The sequence below is a fragment of the Macaca mulatta genome, chromosome 7 (assembly GCF_049350105.2).
Source record: "Macaca mulatta isolate MMU2019108-1 chromosome 7, T2T-MMU8v2.0, whole genome shotgun sequence".
NCBI lineage: Eukaryota > Metazoa > Chordata > Mammalia > Primates > Cercopithecidae > Macaca > Macaca mulatta.
This window is the reverse complement of record NC_133412.1, coordinates 36,458,071-36,475,636: the sequence shown is the minus strand read 5'-3', so window position 1 is coordinate 36,475,636 and position 17,566 is coordinate 36,458,071. Positions and strand designations below refer to the sequence as shown.

General features: G+C 46.8%; 1 protein-coding gene across 4 annotated transcripts in view; it reads left to right on the top strand.

Annotated features, from left to right (window-relative positions):
- The window catches only part of MYO1E (myosin IE), a 238,920-nt gene that overhangs the window by 217,076 nt on the left and 4,278 nt on the right, over positions 1-17,566 (top strand). For 3 of the 4 annotated variants that reach the window (XM_077939508.1, XM_028850992.2, XM_077939507.1), the window contains 2 exons: positions 91-183; positions 4,708-4,909. In XM_077939508.1, coding sequence (XP_077795634.1) covers positions 91-183; positions 4,708-4,909 — 295 coding nt within the window. Of the gene's footprint in view, positions 1-90; positions 184-4,707; positions 5,581-11,893; positions 12,568-17,566 lie in introns of those variants that run through there. The other variant, XR_013395631.1, reaches the window with a different exon arrangement.

The window sequence follows — 17,566 nt, the reverse complement described above, 5'->3', positions numbered from 1 at the left end:
TCAAAAATTTTCCATATGCAAAGAACCATGAGGATCCATAAAACCAACCAGTAGCGCTGATTTTAACTTTGTCTTGCTTGTTTATTTCAGGTCCTACCAGAAGGAACACTACCCAAAATAGAGGTTATTCCGGTGGGACTCAAAATGCCAACTACCCAATGAGAGCGGCCCCTCCTCCCCCAGGTAAGCCAGCCATGTACCATAGTCTGGGACCACTAAATCTGGACCCATAACATAAAATATGTTTGGGAAGAAACCCATTAGCAGATCAATGCACACATATTAACCAGGCATGGACCATTTCAGTGCCAGATGTACAACGCAGCAGCTCTGCTGGAGACCTCACAATTCAGAAAAGTAGGAGTCAGTGAGACTGAGCTGCAGCTGAGTTTGCAATCTGGATTTCATTACTTCGAAATATTACTCCCTTAGGAAAGGCTTTTGACAGAGAGAAAGGAGTTCTTGTCCGTGACAACTAGACTGTTGTCAGCTTTTAAGACACAGGAAATAGGCGTTTGTCAGGTCTAACCACACCACCACTACCCAGCTCTGGCCAAATACCACTACAGTAGCCCCGGCTTATCCTCCGAGGATGCATTCCGAGACCCCCACTGGGAGCTTGAAAATGCAGATATTACCAAAACCTATCCATACTTTTCCAGTTTGAGTTTTCCACAAAACCAGCAGAAATTTTTTTCCTTCTTCACAATGTTACAGATAGAAGATTCGTTGTTACTGTAGATCTTAGCAACTTCTGCATAATTTTTTATCCTCAGTAAGTTGAGAACTTTCACCCTTTCACTTAAAGGAAGCGCTTAATGGCTTCTCGTTGGCATATCCAAATTGCCGGCTTCCTGGGGCCGTTATGAATAACAAGACGGCTGCTTAGTGACTGATGACGGGGTAGGGGACACAGCATGGATAGGCTGGGCAAAGGGACGATTCGCATCCTGGCGGGACAGAGCGAGATGGCACATAACCTAAACCTTAGGAATTGTTCATTTCTGGAACGTTCATTTAATATTTCCAGGCCACAGTTGACCATGGGTAACTGAAACAGTGGAAAGCACAGTCATGGATAGGAGGGGAGGGGGCCACTGCACAGTATTTTGTAAGTTACAGCAGCTTAATGACTGAATAGAAGAAATTTGTTTTCTATTTGTTTTCTGAGATGAGGATTCAGGAGGCCTGTTCGAAAAAACAAAGTAATATCTGAGAGCATTACAAAATTGTTATAAAGTTTATGCTTATATTTCATGTTTATCTCTTCTTTTTTGGGGATGGGGTCTCAGTTGCCCAACTGGAGTGCAGTGGCATGATCATAGCTTACTGTAGCCTCAACCTCCCTGGATCAAGCGATCCTCCCACCTCAGCCCATTGAGTAGCTGGGACTACAGGCACGTACCACCATACCTGGCTCATTTTTTTACTCTTTGTAGACATGGAGTCTCACTGTGTTGCCCAGGCTGGTCTTGAACTCCTAGGTTCAAACAGTCCTCCCACCTTGGCCTCCCAAAGTGTTGGGATTAAAAGTGTGAGCCACTGCACCTGGCCTCTCATTTTGAATAATAAAAATAAAACTGACAGATCCATACACTCTAAACCTGAATCTTAGACTTTCTGCCTCTAAAAATCTGTGTAGTGTTTGCAAAACACTTGCAAAAATACATAACATCTTTTAATGTTTTTCCATCACTCACAAAATTCAATTCATAAAAAACTGCTCCCAGAGTGTTTGGTATTAAGCAGTTTAGGATTCTAAGTCTGATAGGGTCATTTTGAGACTGTATTTGATTCCAGTCTTTCCAGCCAAGAGAATTCTATTTGTACCAATGTCTTAGATAAGGAGTAAAAAGCATTTCTTGAGGCTGGTTGCGGTGGCTCACGCCTGTAATCCCAACACTTTGGGAGACCAAGGCAGGAGACTTGCTTGAGGCCAGAAGTTTGAGCCCCGCCTGGGCAACATAGCAAAACCCCATCTCTATAAAAATGTTCTGAAAAATTAGCTGCAGCTGGGCGCAGTGGTTCAAACCTATAATCCCAGCACTTTGAGAGACCGAGGCGAGCAGATCATTTGAGGCCAGGAGATTGAGACCAGCCCGGCCAACATGACAAAACCCTGTCTCTACTAAAAATACAAAAATTAGCCAGGCATGGTGGCGCACACCTGTAATCCCAGCTACTGGGAGGCTGAGGCACAAGAATTGCTTGAACCCAGGAGGTGGAGATTGCAGTGAACTGAGATCACCCCACTGCACTCTAGCCTGGGTGACAGAGCAACACTCTGTCTCAAAAATAAATAAACATAAAAAATAAAAATTAGCTGGACCTAGTGGCACATGCCTGGAATCCCAGCTACTCAGGAGGCTGAAGTGGCGGGCTGAGGTGGCTATGATTATGCCACTGCATTCCAGCCTGAGTAACAGAGTGAGACCCTGTCTCAAGATTTAGCTGGGCATGGTGGCATGCACCAGTAATTCCAGTTACTCTCAAAGCTGAGGCATGAACATCATTTGAGCCTGGGAGGCAGAGGTTGCTGTGATCTGAGATCGCACTACTGTACTCCAGCCTGGGTGACTGAGTGAGACTCTGTCTCCCCTCCCCATCCAGCACCCCTGCCCCCCCACCCCTGGCCAAAAAAAAAGACATTTCTTTAGTCTCTGGAATCTCACTGTTGCATGCTAAAGTATGGACACTGGGGCCCAGCAGTGAGAAACTAATCCTCGTCTCTTTTGGAGTCCCCGTCCTGCCTTGACCCAGCTCTGTCTCCTCCTTTCTTCTTTGAAGAAAATCCAAGCACAGAGGAACTTAAGAGAAGCCCTGTAGTACCATATTACTGCGTGTGCACTGGTTCCAGTGGAGAATTCTGGCCAAGTCCACCTGGAACGCTCACTGGCCTCAGCTAGGTTGGCCAAAGCAGCCTCAGATCCAATCAGGCCACAGAGTTTCCGACCTTGAGCAGCGCTCCCCAACTAAGTGCCAGTTCTTTCATCAATCAAATGAGACAATGGGACCTGGATCCATTCAACCAGTGCTTCTCAAACTGTCTGTGGTGGAAGACCAGGGGTTTTCGAGGGGTTTAAAAAAATGTCCAGTCCCTCACAAACCATACATTTGTATGATATAATAAAAATGAATTAGTAGAAGAAGAATTTTCAAAGCATATAAAATATAAGCCAAAATTTCTTATTATAAGATGCAACTGGCATGAAATAGATCTGTCAAACTGCCATGAACGTTTCTAAATGCTTACTCTTAACTTCTGATCTTATCGTGGACAAGGGGATCTCGAGCAGCATGTGGGGCGGCCCCTGTGGGGACCCCACTTTTATCATGGGCCATGTGACATCCCAAGGGCATGTCACACTTAAGATGCCCCTCTCCTTTCATTGGGACCCTAAGCAGCAAGTGGGGTCCTTCTACCTTCCTCCATCCCAGACCCTGTGGGAGCCCATTCAGCTCTCACTTACTGAGGGAATGGGGCAAGGTGAAGGGCAGCTGTTTGCTCCAAATGTCTAGTTCTGATCTGGTCTGGTGGCCTGTGGGAGGAAATTGCTAGAGACGTGGCTGGATGAGGAGCCACCCTCTTGAAAGCTCCACCCTGAGAAAACCTGGGTTCAAAGTAAGAATTCCAGCTATTATTACTGGGCAGGAAGAACCCTATTTCTGCAATAATAAGGAGATAGAGAAAATGCATGTCGGAGCTGGAAGCCACCAAGCAAATTCTGGACCTATCTCGTGGTTCTTTCGTGAAGAACTGAGACTATGAAACATCAGCTCTCTTGCTCATGATCAGTGTAGCTATCAGAGGCAGAGCCGGAACTGAACCCCTGGTCCTTCTCTAAGGGTCATCCCACTGCTACCAAAGAGTTCTCTTCATTTGGTTGGAAGAGGTTTTTGGGTGGGGTTCACCACAGTGGGCCTTGAAGAGTCTTGTTCTCTTTCTCCGCTCAGCCCAGATCTGTCAGTGGGAGAATGAATAAGGGCCTCTTCATACGTAGCATGGAATGCTAATGCCCGAGTCAGCCAAGATGCATGGTTTGGAGCCTGTCACTCTAACCCATTACTTATTGGCTAATGTGATTTTAACTAGACATCGCTGTTTGGCTGAGAGAGCTTGCTGCATCCGGACTGAGCCAACTGGGTGGCCACTTTTCCCTTGCCTGTGTAGCGCACGCCGTCTGCCTCACACAGCAGGCTCCTGCAGTGGATGCCCAAGACTGACCCCTTGAAAATGGATGTCCAGCTGTTTAAACAGCTGCCTGCCAACCCTCTTGAGTCATAACCTCATAATTTTTCTGAGGCCCAAGAAGGTGTCTCCCAGCCAGCTGTAAGCTTACCTTTCCTTACTGTGGGCTTTGAACCCCAGGAAATCTGGGGATTCTGTTGTCACCAAGCATGTGCTGAGTGTCCGCTGTGTTCCGGGCACATCCTGGGAAGTTGACCATGCATTGTTGGACGCATTAAATACATAAAATTTTATTTGTCAGTTATACCTCAGTAAAGCCTGGGAATGGGGAGAACAGAGAATCCGCTCTAATTCTCACAATGTGTTAGCCGTGATGCCTTCCATTTTTTTCACATGGGGAAATTGAGACTCAGAAGTTAAGTAAGCTGCCCTTGTAGTACGTGGAAGAAATGTGGAGAGACTTTTGGCAAAGGATCCAAAAATGTAAGCCTTATGTCCTTCTCTCTTTCTCTCTCTAGGATACCATCAGAACGGAGTCATCAGAAACCAGTTCGTGCCACATCCCGACGCTCCTGGAAGCCAGAGGGCCAGTCAGAAAAGCCTGTACACCTCCATGGCCCGCCCGCCCTTGCCACAGCAGCAGTCTACTGCTTCAGACCGAGTGTCACAGACGCCAGAGAGCCTGGATTTCCTCAAGGTCCCGGACCAGGGAGCTGCAGGGTAAGATTCTCACATCCCGTGGATGAAGCTGGCAAGCTCCACTCCATCATTCAGAACAAGGGTTCAGAGGTTCCTGGGGGCTGTCAGTGCAGGATTCTAAAGTTCAGTTTTCCACCTCAGTGCTGTATTCCGGGAGCCAAGGCTGTGGGGCTGTGGGGCTGTGGGGCTGTGGCTGGTATTTCTAAAGGTACAGCCGCATTAATAGCAGACAGCTCATTTCATTCTCCAGAGAAGGCTTAGCTTGGAAACATCAGAAAATGGGTGCCCTTTGGCCCCAGATACAGTTACTCTGCGACCTCTTTGTTTTTTCTTGCATGGTTGAGGAATAAGGGAGCTTTTGATTTGTGTCTGTGCCTGCAGTTGCATAAATACAACAGCTTTAAGAGTCTTCAGCAACATTAAAAATAACATCCCAGTGTTCTATATGATGTTTGTTGAAGAATAAGAGTTTTTGTGGCTTTACAGTGACAGCCTATCTGCCTTTCTAGAATATAAATAAAGAGTGGTGAAGAGAACCCAGGCTTTTTAGCTGGAGGAAGTAAAGATGCCTGAAGCTCTGTGTAGATATTAGAAGAGCTCTCAGTTTTAAAAGGGGGTTAAGACATGTCCTGTGGAGTCACAGGGATGGAACTAGCGCCAGCTGAAAACCAGTTAGTGAACTCAGCCAGGAGGTAGATTTTGGCTCCAGTAAAGGAAGAACGTTGTAGCAACCCAAATATGAGTTGCCCTCGCATGTAAAGAGCATTTTGTCCCTGGGAGCATCCAGGCACCGGCTGGATGGCGATCACCAGGCAGGAGTGTTCAGAGTAGTGTTGTCAAATGTCAGATCAGGTCTCTCTAACAGTGGACCTGCTGCTTACCCTCTAGTTTCCTTGTCTAAGCACTAATGTAATGCCATCAAGCTTGCAGGGTTGTCGGGAGGACTAGAAATAATATCCATAAAATCTCTAGCATGGTACTTGGCTGGCAGGAGTCTACTCACATAACGCTAGCTTGAGGGTGGTGATGATGGTGACAGAGTGATGATGATGAGGACCCCCGTCACTTCATGGAGGATGAACTAGAGACTTGTAAGGAATCTTCCAGCTCTGCACGACTCTCCGGAGTGGCTCTGTCTGCTAAAGCCAGTAACGGCCTGCTCCCGCCCACTCTCTCTTCTCTTCCCCTCTCTCAGGCCCACTTCCATTTTCCACTCTCTCCTGTCTCTAGCACCATGGAGAAGTTTCAAATGAGGATCAGGAGGTATGAATGCAAAACAGACCCGTGCAGGAAGAGAAGCAGCATCTCCTTCCTCTGAGGGGGGCAGCCATCCATCCACCTTTTTGTTTGTGGTTGGTTGCTTTGTTTTTTGAGACAGGGTCTCGCTCTGTTGCCCAGGCTGCAGTGCAGTGGCACAATCTTGGCTCACTGCAGCCTCCTCCTCGCAGGTTCAAGTGATTCTCCTGCCTCAGCCTCCTGAGTAGCTGGGATTATAGGTACCCAGCACCACGCCCAACTAATTTTTTTTTCTTTTTTTGATACGGAGTCTCGCTCTGTTGCCAGGCTGGAGTGCAGTGGCATGATCTCGGCTCACTGCAATCTCCGCCTCCCGGGTTCATGCGATTCCCCTGCCTCAGCTTCCCAAGTAGCCAGGACTACAGGCACGTGCCACCACACCTGCCTAATTATTTTATTTTATTTTTTGTATTTTAGTAGAGACAGGGTTTCACTGTGTTGGCCAGGCTAGTCTCGAACTCCTGACCTCAAGTAATCCACCCACCTCGGCCTTCTAAAGTGCTGGGATTACAGGCATGAGCCACCGTGCCTGGCCCCATTAACCTTTATGCCCTATTTGCCCTATTATTCGATGTTTTTCCTGCCTTAGCAGCTTCCTTCTAAAGACCACAGAGCTTTTAGGAACTTTACCATGTTCTCTCCTAGCGTTCCTTTTCCCCTGGCAAGTCTTACCTCACTTCATTTGGGCTACAAATATGAAAGCACCTTAGCTGTTTTTTTTGTTTGTTTTGTTTTGTTTTGTTTTTGAGACAGTGTCTTATTCTGTTGCCAGGCTGCAGTGCAGTGGTGCGATCTCGGCTCACTGAAACCTCCATGTCCTGAATTCAAGTGACTGTCCTACCTTAGCCTCCTGAGTAGCTGGGACTACAGGCACCCGCTACCACACCCAGCTAATTTTTTTGTATTTTTTGTTGAGACAGGGTTTCACCATGTTGGCCAGGATGGTCTCGATCTCTTGACCTCATGATCTGCCTGCCTTGTCCTCCCAAAGTAGCTGGGATTACAGGCGTGAGCCACAGCACCCAGCTTAAAGCACCTTAGTTTTATCACACAGACGGCCATCAGTAGAGTGGATGCCACCCTTATATAGACCTCTCCCTGCGCGCGCGTGTGTGTGTGTGTGTGTGTGTGTGTGTGTGTGTGTGTGTGTGTCTCCCTCTCCTCTTCCCTTCCACTACCCCCCCCTCTTGGGTAAGTAGCTATATCCTAGCAGTTGTCATGACCATGGTTTACCTAATTGGCTTGGTCTAAACCAGTAGTTCTCAAACTCTAGTGTGCACAAGAATCACCTGGAAAGCTTGCTGACCCACTTCCCGAGTTTCTGATTCTGTAGGTCTGGGGTAGGGCCTACGAATTTGCATTTCTACCATGTTCCCAGGTGATACTCTGATCCAGGGACCACATTTTGAAAATCATTAGTCTGAAGGCACCTGTGGTCTGATTGATAAAGCCAGGGAAGCTTCCATGTGAAGGTGAATTGCAAGGGTGCTGTTAGGCTCACAGGATTTTCGATCTCTAACCCAGACCTACACCTTTCAGGTGGGTGAGCATCACTAAGTCACCCCACTAGGCCCAGTTTGATCCCTCAAAGTAGGCAGGGTATTAAAAGCAGTCAACAGAATGCACCAAATCTCTTAGCTCTGTCTGCTAGCTGCCTACTTACTTTGGTTTTGGCAAGCAAAACCATCTTTCCAGCCTACTTTGCAAGTTGCAGACTTGCACATCAGCCAGCTGGGAGCATCTGTCAGCCAAAAGTAGGCAATTTAGGAACACTGTGTCTTAACCAAGGCTGCTCCCTTCCAGCCCTCTGCCATGTGGTCCCTATTTAAGTCTTATCGCACCCTTTGCCGCCTTCAGGCCTAAAGACTGGGTACACGTGGTGCTGTCTTGGAGGCTGGCCATGAGGCCGGAAGGAGAGGACACCTTCACACCTGTCTACTAGGCAGTAAGATTTCCTTGTATGTAAAACACGATTAGTAGGCACACTGTGTCTTAGCCTCCTCTTTGTAACCTTAAATCTGCTGTGCAAACATTCCTTACAAAATAGTACCTTGGGCAAAGGGCTGAACCTTTTGTTAGTATTTATTTTCTAAAACACATAAAGGTGAAAATTAAAAGTGTCTAATGTGGCCAGAGACTTTGGATGTGGCATTTTATGGATCCCCATGGTTACCTAAATTTAACAGCTTCTTCGTGTTTGCCATAAAAACCTGAATTGCATTTATCCCACAGGAGGCTGTTGAAGCATGCAGGGAATTTTAGGATCCCAAGTTTGTACTTTTTCCATAAATATGAAAATTCTTATATACATCAAAGTTCTAAACAGTAACCTTGACTTTAACCAGTCTATGAAAGGAGGATTACTATGGTCTTTCTTTCCCGGCTCTCACATTCTGGGTTTCTCTTTCCTTCCTCTCTCATCCCTCAGTGCACTTTTTCTGTAATTTATTTTGGATCATGTAATATGGATAAAATCAAATGATGTAATTAGCACCTCAAGTTAATTCAGGCAAGTCTTTATCAGTTTATTTTAGGTTCAATCAGTTGTTTTGAAGAGAGCATGAAGATTTCACTAAATTAATGACCATCCCAACTGGATTCTTTACCCTTGCATTGCAGTATTTGTGCACATGGTAGCTATCATTATCATTCTCCTGGAAACACTGAGAGATCTGCAGTGGGAATCAGGATCTTGCCATCGATTAGTATAGCTTTTGAAAAGTCTAACTCAGGTCAAAGATCTTTCCTGATTCTCAAGGAAAGAGAAGAGGTTAGGCAAGAATCTTATAAACAGTTCATCCAGGCCGGGCATGGTGGCTCACGCCTGTAATCCAGCACTTTGGAAGGCCGAGGTGGACGGAACACGAGGTCAGGAGATTGAGACCATCCTGGTTAACACGGTGAAACCCCATCTCTACTAAAAATACAAAAAATTAGCCGGGCATGGTGGCGGGCGCCTGTAGTCCCAGCTACTCGGGAGGCTGAGGCAGGAGAATGGCATGAAACTGGGAAGCGGAGCTTGCAGTGAGCCGAGATTGCGCCACTGCACTCCAGCCTGGGCCACAGAGCGAGACTCCATCTCAAAAAAATACACAAAACAGTTCATCCATCCACCTTTGCTCTGATCTCACTATCCAGTGTGTGTCGTAATTTTCCCTCCTATAACTGAAATGTACATAATCTATCTGCAGTTCATTCTTGGAAGCATTAAAACCCAGACTGGAAATGTCTGTTAACCTTTTTAATCCTGTGGTCCATTTTGTGGGAGGACAACTTCAGGAAATTTCAAGATACTCCAGAGATTAATCCAACTAGAAGTTGGAAAAACAGAAAAATCTTGCAGGTGCTCAGTGGTGGGGCTTCTGGGCATGCCACAAAGGAGGGGCCAACAGAAATAGTTAAATGCTGCCTCTGTGTCTCTTGTCAAGATCCTCCCAATGGAGTCATATTTTCAAGGGGCTTAAAATTTCCATCAAGTGTCCAACAGCAATATTTCTCAACCCATAATCTATGGGAGCAGCAGCCATATCCTGGCCCGGGCAGACATGGTGCTGAGGAATTCCTGGCATCCATTTCCACATTTCCAGTAATGTTTATAGATTCAACCTTTTGGAACACAGCATATTTTTAAGAGCCAGTGGAATAAAATGCCATTATTTTCCTTCTTGGAATTTCAAGACATACATTTCACATCTGCAGAACAAAGAGGTGATATTCGAAAGCTTAATCCCAGCTCCCCTTGATAGACTAGGCACACCCACCCAGGAGGTATGGGAGCTACACAGAAATTCACAAAAGGTGGCATTTAGAGTGCAGAGAGCACAAGATTTGCAGCTATAAGAGCAGGATGTGAGTCCTGGTTTGTCCATTCATTCCTTTTTCTTTTATTCATCAATATTTACTGAGCCATGTGCCTTCTATGTGCTACCCCAGGCTTGTCACTTAATCTTTCTACTCCTTGGTGTCTTCACCTGTACAATAGGGATACTAATAATATAATAATTTTGAAAACCCACTCGTCAGAGTTTTCTTGAAGGTTAAGTAAGGGCTTTGTGTGCTATAAAGCACAGTGCTATTTGAAAGTTATTTTGTATTTGTCTCATTACTGTTATTCATTGGTTGGTCTCACAAGGAAATTTTAATGCTCTACCAGGGTTGAAAGGTGACATTCCCTGGCCCAGTGGCTTTATTCTCAAGAACTCAAATCTCTGGCCTGCCTAGAGCCATGGATTCCATGAAGCTCTACACTTCAGGCATTGCTGGCTTTAATGCGGGGAATGGACAGCCTAGGGAAGCCAAAACAAGGAGACTAGACAGGGAGATGCCCGCCCCCAACACACACACACCCTTGGCAGCTGTGCCTGTTCTCCATGGGCACAGAGCATCAGTGGCACACAGTTCTGCAGTAACGGTAACAGACACTAGACATTAGAGCCTCATTTGGACGATTTGAAGAAGGAAAGTCACAAACTCCTTCCGGCTCTGCACTATTCCACAGTCTCTCTCTCTCTCTCTCTCTCTCTCTTGTTCTCTCTTTTTTTTTTTTTTTTTTTTTTTTTGACAGAGTCTCACTCTGTCACTGAGGCTGGAGTGCAATGGTGCGATCCTGGCTCACTGCAGCTCAACATCTGCCTCCCACGTTCAAGTGATTCACATGCCTCAACCTCCCAAGTAGCTGGGATTACAGGCATGAGCCACCACGCCTGGCTAATTTTTAGTAGGGACAGGGTTTTGCCATGTTGGCCAGGCTGGTCTCGAACTCCTGGCCTCTACAGTCTCTTTCTAACTAAACATCTATCTCAGCTGCAGTCATCATAACAATGAACATCCCATGGAAAGAATGGACATTGCCAGGACAGAGGGAATTAACTAGCCCTCAGTTGAGTTTTGATGTCATTTGGGGTTTTGTTTCCTTGTGGACTTTTGGCACCTTGTGAGATTCGGCAGCCATCTGTGAGGACTCAAATGTCAGCTGACATCCTAATGTCTTGGGGCAAAGAGATCATTTGTTTCTTCTCTGGTCAGTAATACAGGACTCTTGCAGTACAAGTTTTCACAAAGCAAACTGGATGTAGTGTGCTTAATTCATCAGGAAATGTTATTTGCTTCTGGGTTATAATGTGATTGCCCTACTCAGAAGAAAGAACCTGGTGCAAAAAGAAGTTGCTGTAGGTCAGCTTTTTCATGTAGTTATGTTTAATTGGTAATAGACACATAAAGTGATGTGTACAAATTACCCTAAAATAAGAAAACTAAATTGCATTGTACAAAATTACATATAATGAAACACTGGATTTGCTCAGTAATATATAATTTTTTAACCATATACTAACATGTATATTATATATATAAACAATATATATTAGATATAATGAGCCTTTATTATTGAAATGTCAAAAAGAAAAATAACTTATTGTTGAGTCTGAAATCTTGCTGCAACTCCCCGTTATCTAGCTGGGCACAGTGGCGCATGCCGTTAATCCCAGCACTTCGAGAGGCCAAGGCAGGAGGATCACTTGAGGTCAGGAGTTCGAGACCAGGCTGACCAACATGTGAAACCCTGTCTCTACTAAAAATACAAAAATTAGCCGGGCATGGTGGCAGGTGCCTGTAATCCCAGCTACTTGGGAGACTGAGGCATGATAATCACTTGAACCCGGGAGGCAGAGGCTGCAGCGAGCTGAGATCATTCCACTGCACTCCAGCCAGGTGACAGAGTGAGGCTCTGTCTCAAAAAAAAAAAAAAAAAATTATCTCAATGAAATAATTATTTTTATAACACAATTTTCAATTCTGTGATGTTTATTAGAAATACAAATACTGTATCACAAAGTACCAGAACTACCAAAATTATCTAAATTCTACATATTATAAAACAAATGGGGGTAAATGGCTGTAGTCCCAGCACTCAGATGGTTAAAGCAGGAGGATGGCCCAAGTCCAGGGGTTCAAGACTGCAGTGAGGTATGATCATGTAACTGTACCCCAGCCTGGGCATCATTGCAAGACCTTGTCTCTAAAAATACTAACAATAAGGAAATAATGAAACAAAAGTTGGCAAGGCATTTTTAGACATGAGTGAGCCTGTTTTGTTGTGAGGGCAGCATGAGGATGGTAGGATGGTAGTGTTCTGGTAAACAGTGGCACTCCAGCGAGGAAAAGGCCTGAACTGTAACATTTACCAGTTTCTCGGGTAAAATTCTCTCCCCATGGCCAATTTCAAGCTACCAGTGTGACTACTACTGAGTACGGAGTTGGGAAAAGATGGGCAGTCTCACACCATTGTATAGTATTTCTACCACATCAGCAATAGACTTTAATAACTTCAAATGCGTAGATAGAAGGAAAATAAGTAGACCAGGAGTGGTGGCTCACGCCTGTAATCCCAGCACTTTGGGAGGCCAAGGTGGGTGGATCACTTGAGGCCAGGAGTTTGAGACCAGCCTGGTCAACATGGTGAAACCCTATCTCTACTAAAAATACAAAAAAAAAAAAAAAAAATTAGCCGGGCTTCTTGGCACATGCTCGTAATCCCAGCTACTCGGGAGGCTGAGGCAGGAGAAACGCTTGAACCCGGGACGCAGAGGGTGCAGTGAGAAGTAGGAAGGGATAAATGATTAGCATTTATTGCCTTTGCTTTAATACAATTTCTTTGTTGTCAATGATTTGATTTTTAATAATGGCCGTGTTTGACAACTGGCTCATAAAATGCCTGAAAGTTCTATCAGCTCTTGCAAGCTGGACTGAGGCTGTTCTGGCACGGTGGGCATGGGGTCTCATGTGCCCTGTAAGGGGGTTTGTAATCCCTTCCTCCTGGATTAACCAACTGCCTTGGCTGGGAGTTGGGGGGCTCCAGCCACCTAGAAGACCTCATTAATCAAATTTCTGGCAGTTTCTTTGAAAGTCATTCCCGGCCGGGCGTAGTGGCTCATGCCTGTAATCCCAGCACTTTGGGAGGCCAAAGCAGGTGGATCACTTGAGGTCAGGAGTTCAAGACCAGCCTGACCAACATGGAGAAACCCCATCTCTACTAAAAATACAAGATTAGCCGGGCATGGTGGCACATGCCTGTAATCCCAACTACTCGGGAGGCTGAGGCAGGAGAATTGCTTGAACCCAGGAGGCACAGGTTGCGGTGAGCTGAGATCGTACCACTACACTCCAGCCTGGGCAACAAGAAACTCCGTCTCAAAACAAAATAAAAAAGGAAGTCATTCTTCTCATTAATGACGCAGGATTGCCACCTAGTGACACAGAGGAGATTGCCTGGGTTTTCCAGGCTGTTGGAGTCTGGGAAAATGGCTGTTTCCACCGGCTGTGTTCCACGACAGCTTCATGGCACAGATTTCCTGTGTTCCTCCGTGCTGTTCCGAGCTCTCTGTAAAACTTTCCTAGAATTAGAAAAAAGACCTAGAACCGGGTGCAGTGGCTTACGCCTGTAATCCCAGCACTTCGGGAGGCCAAGGTGGGAGGATCACTTAAGGACAGGAGTTCAAGACGAGCCTGGGCAACGTGGCAAAACTTCATGGCTAAAAATAAAGAGGCCGGGCGCAGTGGCCTACACCTGTAATCACAGCACGTTGGGAGGCTGAGGCAGGCGGATCACTTGAGGTCAGGAGTTCGACACCAGTCTGGTCAACATGCCGAAACCCCATCTCTACTAAAAATACAAAAATTAGATGGGCATGGTGGTGGGCGCCTGTAATCCCAGCTAATTGGGAGGCTGAGGCACGAGAATCACTTGAACCTGGGAGGCGGAGGTTGCAGTGAGCCGAGATCATGCCACTGCACTCCAGCCTGCGTCACAGAGCGAGACTCGGTCTCAAAAAAAATAAAAATAAGTTAATAAATGGAAAAGAAAAAGGACCTAGGCCATTGCCTGAATCTGCTTAGGTGTTACAGATGCAGAGCTTGGCCTCAAACCCAGCACACAGACTCAAGCCCACGTCCCCTTCCTGCTACACACTGTCAGCATAGAGCTTGAGGCCCCATCTCAGGGGGAGTCAGCCAGATAGCCACACAGGTCACCGTCACGCTACAATTCACCCTGCTCTGGAGGAGCCGTGGGCTAGGGGAGGGTGTGGCGGGGGGTTCACCAGAGTCTGGGGACGGAGTGATGGAAATGAGATCCAAGGCTGAGCAGGAGTTAGCAGTCCTGCCTGGGAAGTGGGGAGAGGCCAGGGGAGCGTAGCCAGACCAAGGAGGCAGAAAGGTTCCGTGTGGCTGCAGTGCCAGGAACCTTAGGCATGGGCCACCATGGTGGCCAGTGGTGAAACCAGCAGGAAATTCCAGGAGCCTGCATCAGTCATCTCACAGGAGCGTCATGAGGGTGAAATGAAGCAGCATCTGTGAAAATGCCTAGCACAAGGCCTGGTCCAGTTGAGGGGAGTTTATCCAGACTTCACTCAGCTACTGGCAGTTTCCCAGAAGACATCCTGTCTGCTCGCCCTCACAAGGGTGTAGCCATGTGCAGGCTGGCCAGGGAGAATGGCTCTCACTGTGGCTCGCTTTGGGAATATGCTGCCCCAGCAGAGCAGTTGTGCCCCTTTGTGATCACAAGAAAGAGCCAATGGTGGCAGCATCAGTGTTGCCCTTCCTAATGCAAAGTGCAGAGGTCCTCCCTCCTCCACCCACCTGCCCGCTCCTCCCGGCTGCCATCAAACAGTCCCCACTGTCCACACCCTGCTCCCCAGCAAATGTCCCATCTAAAGCTGCCCTGGCCTCCCCCACCTCTCACTTGTGGAGTACTAGGAACCCCATTCAGCCTGGTGATAAAGGGCCAGATGGCTTACGTTGCCAGCACAGTAGTAGTTGCCCATAACCTGGACAATTAGGCCAGCTGTTGTCATGGGTCTACAGAGGACCCCAAATTCCCCGGGTAATTCCTGAGGTTTTACTTTGGCCAGTAGTCACGTATCCTGAGGAAGCAGCCTCTGATGCCTTGAGATCAAAGACCATGCAGTGGCCACACACACAGCTATTTGCGTGGTCCACCTGCATCCCCTTAGGTCTTGTTTATAATTTGGTATCTTATCACCAGAAAGAATCCGTTCAATCAGACTTATGATCTCTAGTTTAAAACAATCTAGATGCCTTTTTTTTTTCCCCCTAATTACCCTGGCTAGAGTTTCCAGGATAATATTGGACAGAAGTGGTGAGTGCTGTTTTTATTCCTGATCTTATGGGGAAATTGTTGTAAGTTTCACCAGTAAATATGATGTAAACTTGAAGTATGTGGACAAGGGTCCTCTCCCCAACCAGGGCTCATGAAGAAAGGTAAGAAGGCACCAATGTGGCCTGAAGCAGGGAGTAAGGCTGGGGTGTGAGCAGGGGCCGCACCTGGCAGAGTCTGTAGGCGCCATGAAGGGTTTTGGTCCTTTTTCCAAGAGCAGAGAAAAGCTGTTAGAAAGATTTTCAGGTTGAAGTTGGGGCGAACTAATAACAGCTGAGCTAGCATGAGGGTCAAGTGTCCTAGAAAGGAAACAACTGGCAAGGAAGACATGAAGGACAGAAACAAGTCTTAGTCAAAGCTGGAAGCAGGTGGGGCAGAACAAGTGAGTGATGCCCAGGGCAGGGAGGGTCTTACCTCTCAGGAGCCATCCGTCTTGTCTTACCCCAACTCCAGTGGGGGGAATCCTTCAGCAGGAGGACCCTGTACCTAAGCCCCCGTACTTGGGCTCTAGAGACCTTGTCAGTCTGCATTAAGGACAGCAGGATTTTTCCCCTGCACAAGACAGGACAAATTTCCATCTGTGGGTTCAGTTGGCCCGCTGTGCCCATGGGTTCCACATCTGTGGATTCAACCAAACTTGGAATGAAAATATTTAGAAAAAGTACAGATAGCTGCCTCTGTAGTGAACATGTACAGACTTAAAAAAAAAAATTTTTTTTTTTTTTTTTGAGACAGAGTCTTACTCTGTGGCCCAGGCTGGAGTGGCAGTGGCGCAATCTCGGCTCACTGCAACCTCCGCCTCCTGGGTTCAAGTGATTCTCCTGCCTCAGCCTCCCAAGTAGCTGGGACTATAGGCGTGCACCACCACGCCTGGCTAACTTCTGTACTTTTTGTAGAGACAGGGTTTTGCCATGTTGGCCAGGCTGGTCTCGAATTCCTGACTTCAGGTGATCCACGTGCCTTGGTCTCCCAAGATGCTGGGATTATAGGCGTGAGCCACCATGCCTACTCAGTCCTATATTTTTAAAAAAGCCTTTTTCTTGTCATTATTCCCTAAACAACATAGTATAACAACTATTTACATAGCAATTATATTAAGTATTGTAAGTTAAATAGAGGTGATTTGACGCATACAGGAGGATGTGCATATGCACATTGTTTATATGCAGTTGTTACACTCTTTCATATGAGGGACGTGTCTGTGGAGTTTAGTATCTGTGAGGAGTCCTGGAACCAGTCCCCCAGGGAGACAGGGACGACGGTTTTGGGTGTGTGTGCGTGCACATGTGTGCATCTGTGTCCTTCCACGTGCACTTCTAGCCCAGTTCTGTGGCCTGCCAGGCTGGAGGCTTCCTCCCTCCCAGGGTGTTGTAATGCCTGCCCCCACCCCCTTTCATTCCTTGTTGCTGAGAAGTCACATGACATCTGGTATCCAGGCTAATGGCTCTTATTAACCAAATGCTGACACATCCCCAATATATAGGGTGCTTAATTTAAAACCTGCTTGCTTGGCCAACGTTCAGAGAAGCACGCACTTCTTGAACAGGGAATGGGGATTTCCAATAGGCACTAGGTAGAAAATGACTGATGTCACACTAAGAACCTACAAAATGCCTTTCCTCTGCACTAAGAGAGAAGGGCAGGGGGGTGGTGGTAAGAGGAGTGGAGCCTGAATAGCCTTGGGGATTGCTCCCTCCTATGTGGGGTGGTGGAAAAGCCCAGTCTCAGGGGAGCCCAGCCCCTCCTAGGGACAGTCCACCACCCTGCTGGCAGTCCGTGTCCCCCCCAGCCACCCCTTTGTGATCCAGGTTGTTCATCAGCACCCCATGAGCATCTGTCATCACAGGACCTGGGCAAGGCCAGCAGGCTGTGGCTCCTGAGAGCACAGCTCAAAACTGGGTGTGGTGGTTCTTTCCAGAACTCAGGCCCCAGAAAGCCCCTCCCTTTTCCTCCTTGCTCCTGTAGGTGTGAGTGATGTGCAGACCTAACAGCCAGTCCCACCATGTTGAGGTCCAGCCCAACTTCTTCAGGGAGAAATCTTAAGTTTCTTTTGTAGGGAAATGAATATAGCCTTTACTTTGGTTTGTCCTTAAGCAAAGTGGAAAAAAAAGAAATGTTCTCCATGTTTCCATTTTCCTTTTTGTTTTTGCTAAATGCTTTTTATGAACATATTTAATAAATAAATGTTTCAGGTGTAGGTGTAAAGATCT